This window comes from Brachyhypopomus gauderio, chromosome 15 (assembly GCF_052324685.1).
Source record: "Brachyhypopomus gauderio isolate BG-103 chromosome 15, BGAUD_0.2, whole genome shotgun sequence".
NCBI lineage: Eukaryota > Metazoa > Chordata > Actinopteri > Gymnotiformes > Hypopomidae > Brachyhypopomus > Brachyhypopomus gauderio.
In genome coordinates, this window is record NC_135225.1 from 12,696,394 (window position 1) to 12,719,241 (window position 22,848).

A 22,848-nucleotide genomic window follows, 5' to 3' on the forward strand; every position below is an offset into this window, starting at 1 on the left:
CTTTGTTAAATGGACAAAATTCAATTATGAACATCTTTGATTTTTTTTAACCATTCGTGCACTGCCATCTTCTGGTGAAATATAAAATAGCTTTTTTTGGAGTCTACTGCCATCTTCTGGTGAAATATAAAATAGCTTTTTTTGGAGTCTACTGCCATCTTCTGGTGAATATATTTTATATATGAAATATAAAATAGCTTTTTTGGAGGCTACTGCCATCTTCTGGTGAAATATAAAATGCTGTGGTTAACAGAGGCTGCGGGCCGGAAAATTTGAACGCGTACAGCATTTCGCAATACAGTCAACAAAAAAATTGAACGCAGGCCTCCCTTTGGACACCCCTGGTGTAGTGGGTCCATCTTCCACTCGAGGCCATCTTGATGGACTGGCAGAACTCCTCGTCAGGTTAGGAAACCTTAATTCTGAAATAAAGCCAAATAACCATCAGAGGTCAGTAAAGTTTTTTTTTTCCAAGACCTCCACTCTCTGTCTTTGCCCTTTCAGTCAGGCTTGTTGAGACCAGCAGCACCATAAGAGTAAAGAGGAGCTATGAGTGTCCCTGATGACGGATGTTTAGCTGTCTCTTTCTCTCTCTCTCTCTCTCTCTCAATTCAATTCAATTCAATAAGCTTTATTGGCATGACCATATTCAGTTACAGTATTGCCAAAGCAGTGTTATCATTCAACATGAATAAATCATTGAAAAATATGAACAATTCTAATTATGATGAACTTGAACATGAATTTAAAGTTGAAGAAGTGAAAATAAAGGAAAGCAAATAAATAAAAGTAGAGGAGAAAAAATAAATAGATCAACATAAATCAGTGTGTTTACAAACAGGGTATGTGTGTGTTTGTACGTGTGTGTGTGTGTGTGTGTGCTACTCACTGTCCCTCATGTTATGTAAGGTAGATACATATCTCCCCGCTAAAGTGCTGCTTTCTTTCTTTTCTCCCAGGAGGATGGGGAGTTTGTCATTATTACATAGGGACTTGCAGCTCTGTCTCTACAGTTACACTTTTACATTGTTGGCAGAGTCTCTGCTCTCTGGGCAGCCATGATTTCTTGTATCGGCCGGTCTCGATGGCCAGGCTATGTTCACTAAGTCTGTACTTATTATTGTTATAATATTAGTGTTATTGTCAACGTGGTTTTGTGTTTAGTATCAGTCACTGTAAGCAGGTAGTCTGTAAACTGTAAACAGGTAGTCTCTCTGTAAGCAGGTAGTCTCTCTCTCTCTCTCTCTCTCTCTCTCTCTGTGAGTAGAATCATCCAGTGAGCAGTTTCCTTGATGCTGTCTCTCTGGTTGGCTGCCATTTATGGTTTTCTTTGCCTGTAAATATGTTCAATTTAATCCTATCTCACACAATCTGCATTTGCTCCAGAGACACAAAATTGGGCTTTTTTCCAATTCTTCAACATGGACTGATGATTTCAAAGTCTACACCAGGATTGCACACTTGTCATTTTGTGTGTATTAGGGAACTGAAATTTGAATTATTAACATAACTTGTTAATCACACTGTAAAACATTAACTACACATTTTGCAGTAACGTTACCTACAGCAGTAAAGAGTTGTACTAAGACAGTAAATTAATTGTATTTGTGTTGTGAATTACTGTAAAAAACAAACAAACAAACAAAAAAAAAACAATTGCAAAACTACCAACTTATAAGTTTTATTTAATAAACATTTGTTTACAGGGGTGTCCCTGTATAAGTAACATTGAACAAACGCCATGAGGACAAAAGTATTGGGACACACCTCTTAATCACTAATTTCAGGTGTTTCATTGCCACATTTGTACAAAATCAAGCACTTAGCCATTTTTACCTTTACAGACATTTGTAAAATAATGGGTCGTTCTGAGAGGCTCACTGAGTTGAAGCTTAATACTGTGATCAAATGCCACCATTGCAAGAAAGTTCTGCCCTTATAGATATTCCACTATCAGCCAAAGAGACATTGAAAATTGAAGCATTTAGGAGCCACAACAACAGTTACAGAGCGCAGAGTTACAGAGTGCAATTACAGAAGGCATAGTTACTGAGTGCAGAGTTACAGAGCGCAGTTATAGAGGGCACAGTTACTGAGTGCAGAGTTACAGAGTGCAGTTATAGAGGGCACAGTTACTGAGTGCAGAGTTACAGAGTGCAGTTATAGAGGGCACAGTTACTGAGTGCAGAGTTACAGAGCGCAGTTATAGAGGGCACAGTTACTGAGTGCAGAGTTACAGAGGGCACAGTTACTGAGTGCAGAGTTACAGAGCGCAGTTATAGAGGGCACAGTTACTGAGTGCAGAGTTACAGAGGGCACAGTTACTGAGTGCAGAGTTACAGAGCGCAGTTATAGAGGGCACAGTTACTGAGTGCAGAGTTACAGAGCGCAGTTATAGAGGGCACAGTTACTGAGTGCAGAGTTACAGAGCGCAGTTATAGAGGGCACAGTTACTGAGTGCAGAGTTACAGAGCGCAGGGTTATAGAGTGTGGTTACAGAGTGCAGAGTTGCAGAGCAGAGTTAGAATGGCAAGATGTCATAAAGGCTTGTAGATGTCCAAATACTTTTGTCCATATAGTGCAATTATTTGTTGGTTTCTTACATGGTGCCAAAAGGCCCTTCAAGCATTCTCAGCAGATTTTAGTTGATTGTCTTACACTGTCTGATCTTCTGAGCTCTGCGCTACCCTGCATGTCTGTGGCATTTTACTGACCCTAAACCCAAAGTAACTAGTTTTTGCATGTTTGCTTTTCTTAATTGCCTGCACAAATCTCAAGGTCTAGCTCAAATAGCAGCAAAGACGTCTGATATCTGATAACTGACACAGGCCCAGTAAACAGATGCTTTTGCAAATATGCCCAGGACTTTACAGCTGAAGTCGGTGTTCCCACAGAGGACCTCTTACGTAAGGCCGTCATATTCTACGTAGTCAGTCTCTTCGCAAAACAAGTGCAATGAAGCAAGACTGTTATCTGTCCCCCTGCGAACCTCGGTCCCCATAGTCACTCTATGTCCTCCAGAAGAACTGCGCTCTTGACCGAGATCAACCTGTTTACTCCCACTCTGGACTTAGGATCAATTACGAATATACTAACACTAATATCTATACAGGTACCAATTACTAAATTGCATACATTTTATTAATAGCATGAGCTTAATACACACCAGTAAGTCCAAACTGCTGTGTGAATGATTTCAGTAGCCTGTACTAGTAACATGCTTAAGTGCTCATCCCTACATAAATAACCAGAAATAACTAACACAATCTTTATGTTAAAGAAGAGTCATACAGAGACAATTTTACAGAGACAGAGTTATTACAGCTCTGCAGGAACCACAGCGCCAGTGTATTATTTGCAGGACATAAGAATATTATCAGGTATTCACCTATATCAACAACTTTAACCCCCAATATACCCCAGTAATTGCAAGTTCATGTTCTTAAAAGATTATCATTTGCTAGAATGTACAACACATATAATTCAGCCACATGCCCTATAACGGGTTTACAGCCCCAGGGGACGTGTTCTGAATGCTGAGTGGTGATTGGCTGGGTGCTTAGTCGAGCCCATGCAGCCTGGTGCCAATGAACTGCAGGAGGATGTCAGGGCCAGATTCAGCTGAGTCAGATTGAGGAGGCAGGACCAGTGACTAACAGCAGTGCAGTCTGCATGTGTCATGAAAAATAACCCTTCATAGCCTCAAAACAGTTATGTAGTGTGCCTGAGGTACTGTACAACATTAACATTAACATCAACTCTGTCCAATGTACAGTGAGGAAGTAATGTTTTAACACAAAACACTAAAGCTTTATAACAAAAGCTGTTTTTGTTCAACGGCCAACAATACTCAAGCATTTATAAATGCAAACGTTATAAACGTGCTTCTTCATCCATAGCAGTACAGTATGGGAAAAGTCTGTTTTATCTTTTGGAATAAGTGCATTTATCTGAGAGGGCGGAGAAGTGGACATTGAGACTTTGGCTGAACTTTGAGTCAGCCCATAGCTGCTGAGTAACGCCTCTTTTAGCGTCTGCAAAAATGATTTATATATAAAGAGACAGAAATGTACTTAACTGTCAAAGCTAAATCTAGACACTTCAGTCCAACCATAAAACTACCATCAACCAAAGACATCAATGTAAGTAACATCATATTCATATAATTACATTTGATATAGAAATTTTCTTTCTCCAGCTATTTCTATTTTCTTTTGACTATTTTAAGAATTTTCAGATTTTATAACCAAATTTTGATATATTAAAATGTATGTAATTATATAATTATATAATTTGTTGTAATTACTTGAAGGTCTAATAAAATTTCAAAGTTTCCAGACAACAGCGCAGGAGGACTCTGTACATCAGTACATTCATTTATATAGCAGTTGGAATTTATTACAGAAGAAATGTAGCTTGCAGAATTCTAGTACAACTAGACTAGATTCCAGTGATATCCCATTCAGACACAGCAATACAAGTGCCTTGTTTCTTTTCTTCTCTTTCTGTGGTTTGGAAACCATGCTGTGGTTCCTGTGTCCTCGCTGTAGCTGTGAGCCCCGCTAATCCCACTAACTCTGTGATCATGCAGTGGTTCCAAGCCCTTCTCTTTGTGTCTGCAGCTGTTACCATGGTTGGACTGAAGCCATCTGATATTCCTCCTCCCCTGGGAGTGAAGGTTCTGAGCGCAGGTACCGCCGCCTGCATAGCCGATCTGGTCACCTTCCCTCTGGACACGGCCAAAGTGCGCTTACAGGTACATACCTCCCAGCCAGGTACCTCCCAGTCCAGCCTGTGGCTCACAGCAGCCACACACTCGGTTTGCCCTGAGATTTTCATGTTTTCTGTCAGATTAATCAATCTGACAGAAAACATTCAAAGGTGAATTTAAAATATGAAATATTCTGTATTTCCTAAGTTCATTTGAATAAGGACAGAGATGAATACTCTCTTTTCAGAGACAGATAAATAAAAATTCCTTGATGCCTTTACATTTCTTAACCAGAGTAGCATTCATATATATTAGTATTATTTCATATATATATTACTATTATAGTATTGTGCTCCCTGGGAATCAAACCTATGACCCTATGAGTGGTTGTCCAAGCCTTCTCTCAATATTCTGTCCATCAATCAGCATCTATTCTGTAGCCAGTCCCAGGTGCCACGTCCCCAGATGTCCTCTGATATATGTCCGCCTTCTGCTTCCTGCTCAGATCCAGGGTGAGAAGGTGACCACGGGGGCCGCCGAGGGCATCCGTTACCGGGGTGTGTTCGGGACCATCAGCACCATGGTGCGGACGGAGGGCCCGCGGGCACTCTATAACGGCCTGGTGGCCGGCCTACAGCGCCAGATGGCCTTCGCCTCCATACGCATCGGCCTCTATGACAACGTCAAGAACTTCTACATGAGAGGCAAAGACAGTGAGTGATGTCTGGTGAATCACGTGTGCTGTTCAGCAGTGAAGCACTCTGCACTGAATGTTTAATGTTTCGGTATTAGTAGTATATCATCAGTAATATACGCTTAAACGTGATGCTTACGACAACCGGGGAGCTGCCTTTATCTGAGCCCCAGCCTGTCCCTCCCGTCTGCAGACGCCAACATTGGAGTCAGGATCCTGGCGGGCTGCACCACAGGGGCGATGGCCGTTTCCATCGCGCAGCCAACAGACGTGGTGAAGGTTCGTTTCCAGGCCCAGATGAACCTGCAGGGAGTGGCCCGGCGCTACCGAGGCACCATGCAGGCCTACAGACAGATCTTCCAACAGGAGGGCCTGCGTGGCCTATGGAAAGGTCTGTGAGCCTTCTGTGAGCTGTCTGTAGTGAGGAAGCATGGGGAGCAGAAGGCAGCTTTCAGTTTAATGCTTTAGAAATTAGAACATAACTTGGAGAATAAAAACAAAAAAGAAATTTGAAAACAGACTGTGCTCTGTTGGTCCTAAATACATAAGTTGCTGGTTAGAGTGATTGTTGACTTCTGAACTTTGTCTGTTTTAGATCATCCTTCATCTGAGGGTAAATGAGAGGGTTCATGTTAGATCTTAGCAATGCATTAATTAAACCCATTACCTTTCAGGAACCCTACCCAACATCACTAGGAACGCCTTGGTCAATTGCACAGAGCTGGTCTCTTACGATCTCATCAAAGAAGCCATCCTAAGACACAGGCTGATGTCAGGTATGTGCAACAAAGAAGAAAATCTCATCTAAAAAAGCTAATTAAAAAAGAGCTCATAGTGGTGTAGTTAGCATTTCTGGGTTAAAGTTCTTCTTCAATGGGCTGTTAGTCAACCTCCAGGCCTAAAAGTAGCTATCAAAGAAATGGCATAAGATGCTTGATTCCAGTTTGGACCAGTTTAATGGGTCAAAATCCAGCAATAGGCTCACCTTTTAAAGCTGAATGATCGAACCTACACACCACCTCCTTTGTATCCCATCTACTGATAAGAAAAGTCTTAACGCAAGTATTTTCCAATACAGCTCATCTGAACACCAGCCAGAATAGCAGATTTTATTGCGCCATTCACAAGGTTATAGATCTTGTGAATGGGGCAATAAAAGACAAATAACGAACAGGAAGACTAATGATGCCCCTCTAGACCAGCTGTGCTACATTCAGCACACACTGGGTATCTACCCTCATATATAAAGGATACATTTGGTCAGTTACTATTAAAAATAACGAGCATTCAGGAATCCTCTGTAGAGTGTGTGGGATTCTTTAATTGAACCCTGATAGTTACTTCTCACAGAGCCGGTGCAAGAAAATACAAGTTTACAATAATACATTTGACAGTTTTGAAGGTGTTTTAATCATTCTACAGTCATATATTTATGCATTAGACATTTTAAAAGTTCATTAATAACTGGAGTACATTAGGACTGGGGCGATGCAGGTGGCCAAGACTAATTAAATATATTGTGACTGAGACATCTTGGATGAGCACATGTGCTTTCAACTTGACCAGACATCGGAAGCTAGGAAGGCTAGACTTGTGAATCTCCAACAGACAGATCAGGCTGTTAGATGGTGAAATTGGAGTGCCAAAGGTGTTATGAAACATAACAGCTGGGATAATGAGGCACTTTTTTATTGCTTAATCATTTATGTGTAACCATTGCTATAATATAATTTGATATGAAGAAATCTGACTGCAATCACCCAGCAAAAGGGCACAATCAGACTGTGGATGTTCAGTACCAGAACACATTAAAGCAGCGACCTCACATCTCTTGCTCAACATTGCATTCCAGACAACCTGCCTTGCCACTTCGTGTCTGCGTTTGGTGCTGGATTCATCACCACAGTGATCGCCTCTCCAGTCGATGTGGTGAAGACGCGCTACATGAACTCTCCCCCTGGCCAGTACAGTAGCGCCATCAACTGTGCGTGGACCATGATGACCAAGGAAGGGCCCACCGCCTTCTACAAAGGGTGTGAATAAACAAAACTACTTATTCACTCCAGCAGTCATTCAGACACTTGCAGTCTATAACCCATTTGCTGCTACGCAGTTTGTTAGCCAATGAAGTTGTAGAAATAAGATAACCTAGAAAGTTTGTATAGGTGAGGGAGGGGAAGTGAAGTATGTCTGGTAAGAGTTTAAGTAGTAGTTTGTAATTCTATTTGCAAAAATAGGAAATGCTTCTTTCTCCTTTTTTCTGTGTCTTTAATGGATCAATGCAGTGGATAATGACACTACTTGAATGCTTTCCTAGGCTTAAAATACTTGTATAAGTTTTTATTTGGCTAATAACACAATTCCAAAGTTTTGTAACACTTATATTTACAATCTCTCTTAACTGTCCATATCACTGTCTGCTCCTTGTAGATTCGTACCATCATTTCTCAGACTGGGCTCCTGGAACGTCGTCATGTTCGTGTCATTCGAGCAGTTAAAGAGGGCCATGATGATATCCAGGAAGAAGATGGAAGCCACCATATAGAAGAGGGAAAAACACCTAATTCTGTCCCCATTTGGAATACATGGACTCAGTAAGAGCAGTTTGGCACAGAACCAAGGATAATGTAAACCCCAGAACTCTCAGTAGTTTCCTGAAATGTAAGAATAGCAGTGTTGCATTGTAAATGCTACCCGAGTTCTGAGGAACACACCAGATGATGCATTCTGGGAAGTGTTTTCGTGCTGTTTTGCAGCACTTGGCTGCACAGTGAACAGCCAAGATCCATTTTAATGTATATAGTCACTTTTACAAATAACATTTTTATAAGGTGCAATTGCAGTCTTTGTAATAATTGATATTAATTAATCCTTTGTTTAAAAAGGAACTCCTTTTTTCTTTATTTATTTGGAGCTTGTCTGAGTATTGTGTGAACCTTTACTGCCAGTGTGTACTGTCTGCCCCAGCACCACACGCAAGCAGGAGCAACGTCCAAGGGCATATCACGCCATGACGTCCATTTCTGACGTTGACGTACAAAGTGCCATCTCTAAAATAAACATATATATTTAAGTAAAGCACACACGTGTCATCGTTCATCGTCGTTTATATCATTCATCTTATCTTTCCGACATCAAGTTAAAAGTAAAACAAAATAAACTTGAAGACATTTAACCTTTTTTAATTTATTAACATTAAACAGGTATCCAACTGTACAAAGTAATTTAGAGCGTGATTGAAACTACAAAATTATCCTCCAAAGCTGTATAAATAGGAATGATATGCCAGTACCACTACAGGACAATACTAGACTCCTGGACATGTGTTTGTTTATTCTTCACACAAATACTAGTACCATACAGAATTTCACTGTTAATATTTACTATCTACACACTACAAGACATCAACTACATGAACCAGTTATTACTGTTAGGAGGCAACAGGCCGCTTAAAGAAATATATATAGGAGTAAATGTGTTAACAACTGGAACGCATTAAAACATGCAAAAGAATTGTAATTGTCTATGTACAAGACAATTTAGCTTAAGTAAAAACAATTGTCATTTTATCATTTATGATCTTCCTCTGTGTACATAAATATCAAATTCCTGAGATGATGCAACAACACAATAGGAATCATAAATACAAGTAAAATGCAACTGATTGCGAGAACTCCAATTTAGCTACCAGTAAATATTCCTTTCATGTAAAATTTTAGTGTGTGTAGATTGCCTTACCACTCAGACCAGCTCCAGTAATTCTACAGTATTGTGTAATGGAATGCACAATGACCCGAGGTTCAGTGGATGAAAAGTTTATATAAATTCTGTTACTAATGTTTATCTATAGGATGCATGAGAGAGATGTCCTTAAAAAGCTATTATTCAGTCTTCTTGTTCTTGTATCAGAGAACAAAAACAATTTGTTCAAAGTATCCTTTGAAATGCCGGTCAGTTGTTAGGGTCTACGTTCAAGACAAGGGCGACGTCTGGCTCCACAAGGTACCCTTTGACCTTTTCATGGAACTTCTCTCTGTAGTGGTTGAACTCCATGATGCTCTCAGGCGCCTCTTCCATCCAGAACCTGTCAAACTCATACGCCAGGTAGCCTGAAAAGGGCCCATAGATATCCGAGTGTGAACACAACTATTCGGAACAGATTTTTAGATATGGACTTGGCCATCACTGACTAATCTCCGACTTGAGACAAACCAATCAAGAAAAAACATCTTTATGACCCTATGACCACAGCAGCTAACCAAAACAGACAATCATTCCTATTGTCCAAACCACCTGTGCTGTCTGGCTATCAAGCTCAGAACACACCTGGGCTTAAACCGCAGCAACAGGATACTGCAAGCATGTGTGTATTGGGGTCAGGGGTCAAAGGTTAAAGGTCTGACTCACAGTAAAGCTGGTGAAAGTGGTGCATATGTGGTTTTCCAGAGACTGTGTTGTAGAAATGTGTCTTCAATGCACCACTCCTTAGCAAACTATAAGCCATCTCTGTCAGGTTAATGCCCACGATGGCATAGGAGTACCTGCATTGAAAATCAGACCAACGATTACTAGACCATGATAGTTCGCTGAAGTCTGAAGAGAAACCCTGCCCAGTGGAAGAGCGGAGATGGAACCTGGCAGCATGGTGGACATGTGAATGCCTTACCCCAGTTTGGGATGGTTGGCATGGGACAAGACCTGCCGTGCCGCGTCTGTGTAGTTCTCACTGAAAAAACTTGGACAATAAAGGAAAAAAGATCTTGTGAACTCCATAAACATGAAATTTGCCTTTCACATAAGAATTCTTGCCATTCATAACACACAGTATGGGGAAAAAATTTTGGGGGTGAAATGGAGATGAGGTCAGGATAATCATCCATAGACCATCCGTATTACACCTACAGAGACAAAACTAGAGTTCCACTTCCTTTATCTTGAAAACATGACAGTTACTGGAGGTTTCACTGGAAATGAGACATACACAAGGTTCACTAGGCCAAGGACACCCATCCCTCGGAAGTCAGTCTTGGGATCATCTCCTTGAAACCCAATGTTCCCCCACTGCTTTGTGATTCGAGATTCTAGTTTAACTGATGGTATCAGTAAGTCCCACAACTAAAAAACAAACAAAAAAAACACAATGTCGTGTTACAAACATTTATGTATTATGTTTACATTTACTGCTTTATAACTGTCACATATGACTGTCTCAGTTATGCAGGGTGGGGGGCTGTTAGCAATATCCAAACAAACAAACAAAACAACAACAACAATGAAGTACACCAAATGAATAAATAAAGAAAAGATAACCAAAGTAATCTGTAATCTGATTGCCGAAGCAAAGCATGCCACCTGTGCAAATAATCTCGTCACAAATAAGCCCTGCAGCAGGCATTCACACAGATCAGGTCTACAGTGCATCGATGAGCCTTTTCAGTATAACAGTGCATTTTCCCAAGATCCTTTATCACATGCATACTGAGGGATCAGAAAGCGTTAGAGTATCTCAAACTAAACTCACCTTAAGAAGCATTTTCTCATGTTCCTTATTGTCTGAGTCAAAAACCTCTTTTCTGAGATCTTCAACCAGTGCAAACAGGGTGTTGTAGCCACTAATTTGCACCAGGCACTGCTGAAGATTCACCTTGAAACTGTGACAATGAGTGTTCACTGGATTAAACATGACTTCAAAAGAGAAAGAAGAACACTAAACAAGAATGTCAAATTTGATTGAAAAAGAAATGACAGACAAACAAAGATATCTGAACAAAAGTTTGAAACCAGCACTCTGACACTTACCTCGTCAGTAGAGGCTGGCCAGAGCTACACTCCTACGCCTATTCTTACTCCTGTCATTTACCACAGTGACCCAAGATCTCGGCGTTGGAAGCACATTGCTGTACCTGTTGCACCAGGTAAGCTACATGTGGACATGCATTTAATTCACACTTACACAGGATCTTTTTGCTCTACGACGTTCTTTTCTCTCATAATTTGAGCCACACAGCCCTTCACATCGTCTTCCTTCACGTTCACGGCATCTCGCAACACCTTCACAACACCACAGACGATAAGAGCAGAGTCAGAATGTCAAACCTTAGTGTATTTTAATAGCTATAAACTGTGGAAGAATAAGACTCTGGATTGTGATACAGATGCTTGTGATGCTTTTCATGTACATCTGGTATTTCCATTTACACAACAATAACGCTCTCTAGTTAAACAGACATCTAACCATGTCAGAACTTTCAGAAGGCACTGAGGTGAGCGAGATGAGTGAGTGAGAACACTGAAAATGCAAACGTTTTAATTTAAATTCTAACTATTTTACCTTGTTTTTTGAAAACTTCAGGGAGAACTCTGAAATAAGAAACACAGATACTCTATGATCAGTACATCAATAAACCATGAAGTCATGTACAACGAAGGTAATATATGACAAGTTTACTTGATTCTCTGAAAAAAGTGAAGTAGTAAAGCTGTCAACTTGTGGATAAACACCTCGTATGTGCAGCCCTCACCTACTCGTGTCGTCCTAAGAGCTCCTGCCTCGTATCCAGCACAAACCCGCTGCAGCTCACATTTGCCTGTGAGGTGTCTGAGTAACCATTTTAACCAGAACCGAAGGAAGGACGAATAGAAGTATTGCCAGATATATCCAAACATCATCTTAACAACAAAACAGCAAAGAAGACCAGTTATTATTTATTCTCAATAGCACTACTCCAACTTAGGACAGTTAACATAAACACACATGTTGGGTACTGCTCGGTACTTGTCATGGCAGAAATGTGAGGAAAACAACATTTCTCGGTTATTCACGTCCAAATCTTCTTGGTTTAACGTTACTAGGCAGGTAACTGTAGGGAGTTTCACTGTGGGGTCTGTTTAGATGTGTTCGCCACCACCGGTCTGTCAATCCCACTGTAAGCAGGTTGGCTAGCTAAAGCTGACTTATTAAGTTATTAGTTATTACTAGATAACCTTTCAGCTGCAATGCTAACAAGCAAACACATTTTGAAGTCACTTTCAACAAGTCAGTGATTATTACAAACCAGGTAGATTAGCTTGTTAGCTAGCATCAAAAAAACAAGTAAAGAATATGATTAATTTACTCGTCAGTTCATCCGGTGAATTCTGGCTGACACCCTCGTCTGTAAATGTCCAAACCAGCTAAGCGTATAATATTTAGCTAGCTCATGAAACGTGTATTATGTCAGTTATGGGACAGTTGAATGCCAGTCTGAGTTAGCCGCGCTAGCCAGCTACTCGAACAGGTTGTCACCCGTTAGGACGGCTAACGCTAGCTAGGCTGCTAGTCGCCTTCACCCGAGACGGCGTGAATAGTAGCTACTTCAGCGTCGCCACGGATCCTTTTAACAGTAGATACATAATTTCAATGGTGGACTTTAGGTTAGTCTTAATCGGTGTCGTTAAAAGAGTAACTTACGTTAGTTCACAGTTTTAGTAAATGGCTAACTGTGCAGAACTAACTGTCTGGGTCTCATATGTCCCCAGCCAACTCAGATTCCGGAAATCAACACGTTGATGCGCATGCGCGAAAGACCTTGCATTTTTTTCCAGATACCGCCAGATTTTCCAGATTTTTTTACAGATATCAACCACAAGGTGGTAGAAATGTATCGCGAAATATGTGGCTCGTCAGCAGGTTGGTTTGGTATGAAGCTTTTGGTATAGGAAGCAGAATAAAATATTTGGGGGTTTTGTTTCTATTAAGTCAAAAGTGGATTTGTGAGGTCAAGTACTGATGTTGGATGAGAACTCCTGACTAAACCAGTGTTTTAATTCATAGTAAAGGGGTTCAGTGAGGCTGAGGTAGGGGTGAGGTAGTGTTAAGGTAGGGGTTGGTAGGGCTGAGGTAGGGTTCACTGGGGCTGAGGTAGAGGTTCAGTGGGCTTGAGGTAGGGGTGTGGTAGTGTTGAGGTAGGGGTTCAGTGAGGCTGAGGTAGGGGTTGGTAGTGCTAAGGTAGGGGTTCAGTGGGGCTGATGTAGTGGGTGGTAGGGTTGAGGTAGGGGTGTGGTAGTGTTGAGGTAGGGGTTCAATGGGGCTGAAGTAGGGGTGGTAGGGCTGAGTTAGGGGTTGGTAGGGCTGACTTAGGGGTTGGTAGGGTTGAGGTAGGGGTTCAGTGGGGCTGAGGTAGGGGTTGGTAGTGCTAAGGTAGGGGTTCAGTGGGGCTGATGTAGTGGGTGGTAGGGCTGAGTTAGGGGTTGGTAGGGTTTAGGTAGGGGTGTGGTAGTGTTGAGGTAGGGGTTCAATGGGGCTGAAGTAGGGGTGGTAGGGCTGAGTTAGGGGTTGGTAGGGCTGAGTTAGGGGTTGGTAGGGTTGAGGTAGGGGTTCAGTGGGGCTGAGGTAGGGTTTAGTGGGGCTGAGTTAGGGGTTGGTAGTGCTAAGGTAGGGGTTCAGTGGGGCTGATGTAGTGGGTGGTATGGCTGAGTTAGGGGTTGGTAGGGTTGAGGTAGGGGTGTGGTAGTGTTGAGGTAGGGGTTCAGTGAGGCTGAGGTAGGGTTGGTAGTGCTAAGGTAGGGGTTCAGTGGGGCTGATGTAGTGAGTGGTAGGGCTGAGTTAGGGGTTGGTAGGGTTGAGGTAGGGGTGTGGTAGTGTTGAGGTAGGGGTTCAATGGGGCTGAAGTAGGGGTTGGTAGGGCTGAGTTAGGGGTTGGTAGGGTTGAGGTAGGGGTGTGGTAGTGTTGAGGTAGGGGTTCAGTGTGGTTGAGGTAGGGGTTGGTAGAGCTGAGGTACAGATGTCACTGTAGACCTTCAGTGGCCCAGTCCAAACTTTGAGAAACACGTCTACAAAACTGGCACTGGGCATTCTGGTATTTTGCTTTCTATTGGCATAAACGAAACCCAGTTTCCTCCATGAGACAGCGAAATTGTGAAGCATGATTCATTGCTCCAGACAACATGTTTGCTTTTCTCCAGAGTCCAGTGGCAGTGCGCTTTACACCAGCCCAGCCAATGGTTGGCACTATGAGTAGTGATCTTACACTTCTCTGCAGCTCCTCAGTCTTGGAAACCTTTTTCAAGTTCCCAGCATAGTTCTAGTGGTGCTGTTGCTTTCAGAAGCAGTTTGGGACTCAGTTTGAGAGATGCAACGATGGAGATGTGATTTCTGTGCACCGCATGCTGCAGTACTCTGTGGCCCCAGTCTGAGAGTTTCCATGGTGGCTTTGAGGCTGAGTTGCTGTTGCTACTAAACACAGTTGACACAGGAGTAGATGTAGCAGGGCAGAAATGTCATTAAGGAACTGGTGGCAAAGGGGCCTACGGCAGTGCAGCATTTAAAGTCATAAAATTCATCACTATGACCCTTTCTACTGCCAGTATTTATCAATGGAGTTTGCATGGCTATGTGTATCTATACACCTGTTAGCAATAATTAGGAGAGGTATCCCTATATATTTTGGCTATATAGTGTTTATTATATACTAACAGGCCTATACAGTATACTGTACACTACTACTAATAATAATTATTATAGCAGTAATAGTAGTAGTATAGTAGTAGTATAGTAGTGTAGTAGTGTTGGCTATTATATGCTATGCTTTACTGATGCTGAAGCACTCATCATTTATTAGCAATAAATTGGTATCAGGAGCTTGTTTACCTAGATAATCCCAGTTCTTTCCTAAGACTACAGTGAGTGCTCTCATTGTTTTCTGGTGCCTGTGAGGAGGAGACTGCACACTGCAGAGCATCAAGGGAGCAGCAAAGAGATCAGCCCTTCTCCGTCCTCATCTCACCTGGGATTCCTGAAAGGAATCAGCCCAAACTGCTCTCTTCCTCATCCTCTCTCTCTCTCTCTCTCTCTCTCTCTCTCTCTCTCTCTCTCTCTCTCTCTCTCTCTCTCTCTCTCTCTCTCTCTCTCTCTCTTTCACAAACACACATCTTCCTTTTCATATGTATTATTTTCCTTCTTAGTATTTGGAGAGTTCACTTAGTGTATGTGTATTTGACAATAATCCATTAAAGACTGTGGCAGCCTAGCACAATTGCACAGATACAAAAACCTGGTAATTTGTGCAACAGTCTAATGAAGCCTGTTATCCTAAGCATTTCTTGTCTTTTTTTCCTTGTCAGGAAGCTGAAATCCTCCCCACATAAGTCCCACACAGACTCGCTTTTGCCTCTATACGATATATTGACTTCATTTATTCGGAGTCTAATGTCAGAGGGAATTCTCGAGGCCATCATTGCACCGTGGAATGATCGCAGCGGCGACGCGGCGCGTGTCCCCCGCGAGCCCGTCCTCGCGCAGTGGCGACAGGACGATTCCACAAGCGCAAAATCTCGTCCTCTTCGAGCAGCGCAAGTTTGGCACGCTCGTTTTAGGCTACTTTACCAACGCGCTGCAAGCACCGGTCCGGACTCGTTGGGGCGAACAAATCGCACCTTATTCCGTGTCCGCTATGCGTCAATCAATAACCCGTGTTTGACCTAATTATTATTTCCCCCCAACGATCGACCTCAAATCCTAGTGCGCTTGGAAGGCGTGGTTCTGGTTCCGTGTCTCTGTCGCTCGACTCAAATTCTTTCATTGATATTCAGACGAGTGTCCCACGGAGAAGACTAGCGGCGCGTAAAACAGCGCAGTAATCAAAACTGAGCTTGGCATGAGGCTGAGACAAAGACGGACCAGGTAATGTTTTCTGTATGTTCATTCCGTATGTATCTGTTTGGTGTGTGTTCTTAAGCTGTACACCCATTGATACCTAATGATCAATTTGGTGGCAAGGTCATCGATAGGCTTAATTTCGAGTGGTCAGGGGTTTGATTGTACAGGTTGTCTAGCTGGATATGCTATATTTCATGGAGAAACGCACAGGACCGGTTTTGTTCACTTTGTCGTTTCATCTCGTAATGTACTCTCACAAACTGGCAGTGGATGCTACGCGTTTTAATTAGACCAAACTAATTTTGTATTATTGAATCAGTTCATATTCTGCTTGGTGCTAGTTCGAGTGTGACCCGCATACAGTATCTACGTGAGCGCGCGCGCGCCCCTAAATTTAATCAGTCTAAATTTAGTCCTGATTTTGCTGCTGGTCTTCTTAAGGAATACATGTAGAGTCTGCAAAGTTTTCTTTCTATTTGCATATTTCCTCACGTATGTATTAATGTGTCTAATGTAAATGAATTATTAATTAGAGACTGATTCCTGCATTCTGTATCTCCAGTAAGTGATACTTGTAGAGACGTGTTTTCCCTGTCTTGTAGTGGAACATTACAAATTAGTTTTATTTCGAGAATTTAAAAAATCCACACACATATCGATTCCTTAGGACCTCGGAGAATCAGATGCCCTCCGACCTTTTTATGAGTGATGATAATTCGTTATAGCTGCACATTTGAACGTGGTGTCTGCTTTTCAGGTGATGACATGTATTGCTCGTTTCTGTGAATTCTAAATTCCTATTGTAGCTATAATTATACACCCAGTGTTGTGTTCTGTTTTCATTTCAGTGTTTGTTAGGATATTAAACTGATATTTGTATGATTTTAGAGACAAATAATTTTTTCTAGTTCCTTCCTTATCTTCTGCTATGGAATGTAGCAGGTATTTTTAACCAAGTAGTTTATTTTCACTAGAAAAAGACTATTGTTCATGGCAAACTTGGTGTAAAGGCAATTTTTATTTACTTACTTTTTAAAAATCTGTCAGAAGGGTCTTTATCCTGTGCATGACCCAGTGTTTTTAACTCTGCTGAACAAGAATCTCTTAAAGGCAGAGAATTTAATATCTACAGAAGCAAAACAGTGTTATGGGTCTCTGGTGAGTGTCTTTGTTTCTCTGCAATGTAACAGTAAACAAAAATCAAGTCAAAACTTTATTGTCATTAAGGTGTAACTGGCATAATGACCTCTCATTGTTATCTGGATTTGAAAACCTGCATAGTTCTGTCTCAGCAGTAGGTCGTCCTTTGGAGACGTGTGTGTAATTGTCAGGATTTTCCAGTCTATTGCATCTCTCGGGAATCTCTAAGGTTTCTTTTTAGCAAATTCTTATAGCAAAAGATGCAGATAACTGTATCTCAAAAAATTACCATATAAAGCGCCATTTTCAATATGCAGTATTGTCTGTGCAAATACACTGCACTGAATGAAAAGAAGCCTTGCTATTAAATAGCATGGACAGTTGCCCTCTGGGTTCCTTCTCTTTCTGTGTTTAAAGGGGTTAAAATGTAGCATAAACGACTGGAAATTCACATTGATTTGTCTGTAACTAACACTGTGGCCAGGTCACTCTAGCCCAGTGTTTACACATACATGTCTCTCTTATCCAGAGCATCTTACAAAAGAGCTGTTAGTTTCTTATAGAATGTATGGTAGTGAGTACAGTTGGTTGGAGTCAACCAAATCACTGAACTAGGATACTGCTAGATACTGGAGTCAATGGTGATACCTAGAAAGAAATGTAAAATAAGCTCAAGTACAATGTCAGACAAGTGCAATACTAAACCAATGAGTGTCAGAAGCATTCAGGTTGTCAACAATAGTGCAATATTTGTCAGGATTAGTGGTCGTTTAAATACTCCACAACCAGATGAGTCTTCAGTCTGTGTCTAAAGATGTGTCTCTTCAGCCAGCCAGCGGAAGTTCCTTCCACTTTCTGTGAGCCAGGACAGACAAGAGTCTGGAAGCTTGTCTTTCATGAGACCTTTCATGAGAAGCTTGTCTTTCATGGGAAGGATAGCCATGTTTGAGTTTAGAAGAGCATGCGTTACAGATTAGGCTTTGACCATTGTCATCATGTAAGGAAGGCCCAGTCCATTCTTGCCTTTGTAGGTGAGTATTGGGATTTAAAATCTGAACTTCAGACGAGATAGGTGGTAGAGGTCTAATGGCCCATATGGGAAGACTGCTGAGTTGTGAGTTACAGTAGTCACTAAGATCACAAAAGACTGCACAAGCACCTTGGCTTCCCATGAAAGGAAGGGCTGAGTCCTTCACCTGCAAGACCAACAGATGTAATAATTATAAGTCAAAATTCTGCACACCTGTCTTTGACCATGACACATTAATGAAGTTTTATAGTGTCACAGGAATTATTATTAGGAATTATTAGGGCTATTGTAACATGTAACAATAAAACTGCTGCAATATGATGCTTCAACATGATCTGTATGGTGCAGTCATAGTCATATTTCACTGTTCATTTCATGATGAATAAGAATAACATTACATATGTGATTCAAATGAAGGTGATCAAAACCGCATGTACATTTAGGAGAGGTCAGGATCATTTGAGAGTGTGTTTTGCCTTAAAATATGCTTTTTGGAGGTGAGAAGAAGGTTAAATTGATTAGAAAATGTAAATGTAGAGATGCCAAACAAGGTCACATGGGTTACCTTGTGACCTCCAAATACAGTTTTCTGATCTGTTGGGAGTACCTCCTCCTTCTAGCCAGGACAGTGTATAGTTTGGTCTTATTGATTGTGTGTGTGCGTGTGTGCGTGCGTGCGTGCGTGCGTGTGTGTGTGTGTGTGTGTGTGTGACTTACAGGTTATAGCTGACAGAAAACATTCTCATAAAATTACAGGTATCTGAAATTGTGCCCTGAAACCATGCGCGTGGATCAGGCAGTTATCTCTTTCAAGGCTCTGTTATGTTTTCATTCTGTTTCTTCTAAACATTCTTCTCATTTATCATTCAGCTGGACTGTGCTTGTGATAAAGATGATTTTGAAAAATGATCTCCAATATTTACTCAAATCTGCAAGCTGCAGTATCAACACTGCCCTCTTTCTCCCTTTTCTCAGTATTCTTCTTCATAGAAATGTCAACTTATGGATTTGTCCATTTTAAAGGGTTTAATGATTTTATGCTTAATTAATGTAGTATTAAATAATTGCTTTATTGTTTTATGCAGCACAAATGTGGTTGAAAGTGATCATGCCATAGTGTGTAATTAATTTTTTCATATTTTTATTTCTTTTAAACCAAAATATGTAAATATTTAATATCTAAACTGACTTTTATCTCTGTGCTGCAGGAGGGCACACAGATAGGATTCTGGGATAGCCACATTGGTTTTGGAATACCAACAAGCCTGATTCATAATGGGGACTGTCCCTAACCCCAAGAGGACTGTTACTGTTCAAATGGTCCCACAGCTTTCTGACACAGATACTTTGGGCAACACAGAGGAAAATGCCAAATGGGACCAGGAATCGAACTTAAACTTGAACCATGATCACTCTACTGCCCAGAAAACAAGCCCAGACCAGGATAATATGCATCTGAAGGCCTCCAGAAAAGGTTCTGCACATTGCTTAGAAGAGGGATACAATTCTCCTTCGTATGACACTGGAGGCCATAAAAACCCTGAGACGCAGGAACATCACACAGATTCTGAGATTGATCAGGCTATGAACGATGCTCAGAAAAGCCACAAGGAGAGTAGTGCCAATTCAAGGGAAGAGGACAGTGTGACTGGTCCACCATCTAAAGCTAAGAAGAAGATAAATGGCCATGCTGCTAAATCAGAAACCAAAGAGCACGAGCACAAGGTGCCAAACAGATCGGCAGCAGAGGCGAAAGCAGTGATGTGTGTGGACGCGGTGCACAGCCCGAAGTCCAGACGCCCCGGTGACCCTGACCTCACCAGCTCTGCTGGAGCGTTTCTCCAACACACTTCATGCAGCTCTAGGAACTCACACAAAGATGCTTCCCATTCATCTGAACTTAAAGATTCTGTTTCCATTATGAGCTCTGATCAAGCTTCGACAACCGGCTTGATTCAGATGAAGCAATCACCTAACACGGATGCAAAAACCAGAGGGACAGTTTCCCCAAATGCATTTAAATCACATGTTTCTAAACCAGCAGATGTCTCTCAGGGAAACTGCACCATTGAGAAACCTGAGACAGATGTTACTGTATTACAACAAACCATTAAACAGCCTGGACCTCTAAAGGAGAATGATGCTGAGCCAATTGGGGCAGCACCTTCTGGCCGTGCTACAGCTCCAATAAACAGTTCTACACTCTCCCCTGACCACTCAAATCCCTCAGCTTGTACTGAAGTGACTGACGAGGCCATTCAAGCGCAGGGAGTTGCCTTTGAAGATAGTGAGAAGAAACACTCTAAGATGTTCCGGGAAGCCTCCACCATGACGCTGCCAGCAGACTGTGGCACTTCACCCTGCAAACAACATCACGACATAGAGGTGCAGGCCGTGGCTACAGTCTGCAGCCGAGCTGTGGAAACAAGCCCCAGTCTTTTCCCACACCACCCCAATCAGATAGTCACATCTTCTCTGACAGAAGAAGGAGAGAAGCTGGCGGTGGTGTACAAGATGGACAGTGCAGAGGCGCCGTCACTCGTCCCCTCACAGATCCTGATGGGCACTTCAGCTGATTTGTGTGCTCACTCTATCACTGCCTTATCAGAGAAAGTTCCTCGCTCTGACAGTGTTTTGGTGCACACAGATGCTGCTCTAAAGCAGAAGTCCATGCATGGCGCTAAGCCCAAAGAACCTGGACCTACTCTGTACAATGCCCAGAAAGGATTTCCCCCTCTTCAACCGGTTTATCAGATCAATATTGAGACGTGCACTCAGAACAAGCCTTCGACCGAGGCTTGTTGCCAAGGTCAGAGTGACAAACCCCCCCCTGCGCTTTCTGCATCAGGCTTCCAGAGTAACGACTCCACCAGACAGGACCATTGTGAATCACCAGCCGCGGCACCGGTTCTCTCTGACACGGCTGCTCATCCAGCGCCACCAGCCGGGCTTCCCGCTGCTAAATCCCCTCTCTCACGGGCCGATCCCCAGCCACCTGCAGCGGCGGCCGGTGAGACCAAAGGTGCGAAAATCACTTCCGCTCCATCTTCCAGCTCCACGCCGGCAAACAAAAAGAAAGCTCAGAAATCAGCAAACAAAACAGCGGAGTCTTCGAAGCAGGGCGGTGGGAAGCAGAAGAAGAGGGAGGAGGAGAAGGCAGGCAAACAGACGAAGAAGAGCGTCCACGACGTGGTGTGGGACGAGCAGGGCATGACGTGGGAGGTGTACGGCGCGTCCTTAGACCCCGAGTCCCTTGGTTTCGCCATCCAGAGCCACCTCCAGTGCAAAATCAAGGAGCACGAGAAAAAGATCTTTGCTCAGTCGACACTCAGGAAATCCATGTCAGGCGGCTCGGTGGGCTCGCCATCAGGGAGACGGCGCAAGCGGAGACAGGCTAATGTCTTCAGGTCCATGTTCCGACGACCCAACTGTTGTGTACGCCCACCCCCCGCATCAGTGTTGGAGTGAGAGCTGCTGACTAATCATGATGTCGCAGTTAGGGTCCTATTCCAGAATGTTACCTGGGGGTGTTTTAGGGCGAAGCATGATGGAACTAACCACTTTTTAAATGAAGAATGTGTAGTATTTAAAATTTAAAATTGGTGATATGGGTGTTAAAAGATGGAAAACAGTGTTACTAGAGAAAATAGTTTTAGAAAAAAAAAATCATTATGAGGAGAGTAAAGTTATAACAGTATTTAGAGTGAAATGGCAATAATGAAGCATAATATACTGATGATGATGGAATATACTGTATTTAGAAATTTGCATGTATATTTGTTCAAATGGCTGTATAATAGCCTAACATTGTGGACTCCACAATTATACACTGCACTGAATATCAGATGAAAACTGAACTGTTGAACTTTTTACAAAACCTTGTGCAGTTGAATCAAATCTGTTATTGTGTTCTCGGTACACAAAAAGTGAATGTTAAATATTTGTTTTGCATTTTTGCGGTCGGCTTCTTTTCTGTACAATATTCCTTAATTGAGTTTGTTTATTTTGGAGGTTTTATAGATTCACTATAACTAGGTTGGTGCTTAGTCTTGGTAAAGAGTAAAAAATAATCCTCCATCTGCAGTGCTTGTTGTCATAGTAAATTGAGCCTGTGTGCATCTACATGCCAGTTATGTTTCTCTGTTTTTATATTAAAGTCATCAAGAGAAATTTTTACCCTTGATTTCTTCACTTTTTCAGTAAGAAGTGCATTTCTACTTATTATTTTTTATTTTAAAGTGTTAGTGTATGAGAGTGAATGTGTGTGTGTGTGTGTGTGTGTGTGTGTGTGTGTGTGGTGTGTGTGTGTGTGTGTGTGTGTGTGTGTGTGAGCATGAGTGCACATTTGAGCCTACATATGAGTCTGTTATCACTCAAAGCATTCTCTGGCTATTCGCTTTAAAGAATTATCTGTGCTTTTTTGCTGGTTGTTGAGAAGCCCAACCATTTGCTGACTGATGGTGTCATTTCAGCAGCAGACAGAAATCATATCATCATGAAGCACATCACAAACCTATTTTTGGAGGTCTTGACCTCTACACAGAGAGGGAGATTGAATTTGGCAGAAGGGTTTTTCCTTCTTCCTGTCTCTGTGCTCTGTCTTTGTCTCTCTCTCCCTTACTTTTTCCCTCTCTCCC

At 42.1% G+C, this 22,848-nt stretch overlaps 3 protein-coding genes across 5 annotated transcripts; 2 read left to right on the forward strand and 1 right to left on the reverse strand.

Annotated features, from left to right (window-relative positions):
- The first annotated feature begins 394 nt into the window (after window positions 1-394).
- ucp1 (uncoupling protein 1) lies at window positions 395-8,470 on the forward strand. 2 transcript variants are annotated; one of them, XM_076974662.1, is made up of 7 exons: window positions 395-450; window positions 4,623-4,756; window positions 5,217-5,424; window positions 5,599-5,796; window positions 6,080-6,181; window positions 7,258-7,438; window positions 7,836-8,470. In XM_076974662.1, the coding sequence occupies exons 2-7, from the start codon at window positions 4,631-4,633 to the stop codon at window positions 7,948-7,950; spliced, it is 930 nt and encodes a 309-aa protein (XP_076830777.1). In that variant the 5' UTR covers window positions 395-450; window positions 4,623-4,630; the 3' UTR covers window positions 7,951-8,470. The 2 variants fall into 2 exon arrangements, with proteins under 2 accessions (XP_076830777.1, XP_076830776.1); XM_076974661.1 differs by lacking the exon at window positions 395-450 and adding an exon at window positions 4,090-4,142.
- Window positions 8,471-8,571: 101 nt separating this feature from the next.
- On the reverse strand, window positions 8,572-12,973 carry elmod2 (ELMO/CED-12 domain containing 2). Of its 2 annotated transcripts, none has more exons than XM_076974663.1 (9): window positions 12,856-12,973; window positions 11,927-12,074; window positions 11,737-11,765; window positions 11,359-11,456; window positions 10,927-11,056; window positions 10,387-10,520; window positions 10,072-10,140; window positions 9,813-9,946; window positions 8,572-9,514 (listed from the first exon to the last, which is right to left on the reverse strand). In XM_076974663.1, the coding sequence occupies exons 2-9, from the start codon at window positions 12,072-12,074 to the stop codon at window positions 9,357-9,359; spliced, it is 900 nt and encodes a 299-aa protein (XP_076830778.1). In that variant the 5' UTR covers window positions 12,856-12,973; the 3' UTR covers window positions 8,572-9,356. The 2 variants fall into 2 exon arrangements, with proteins under 2 accessions (XP_076830778.1, XP_076830779.1); XM_076974664.1 differs by lacking the exon at window positions 12,856-12,973 and adding an exon at window positions 12,521-12,831.
- Window positions 12,974-15,643: 2,670 nt separating this feature from the next.
- Window positions 15,644-22,369, forward strand: gprin3b (GPRIN family member 3b). The gene is made up of 2 exons (XM_076974660.1): window positions 15,644-16,065; window positions 19,420-22,369. Exon 2 carries the CDS (start codon window positions 19,487-19,489, stop codon window positions 21,677-21,679), a length of 2,193 nt encoding a protein of 730 aa, XP_076830775.1. The 5' UTR covers window positions 15,644-16,065; window positions 19,420-19,486; the 3' UTR covers window positions 21,680-22,369.
- The last annotated feature ends 479 nt before the right edge of the window (window positions 22,370-22,848 follow it).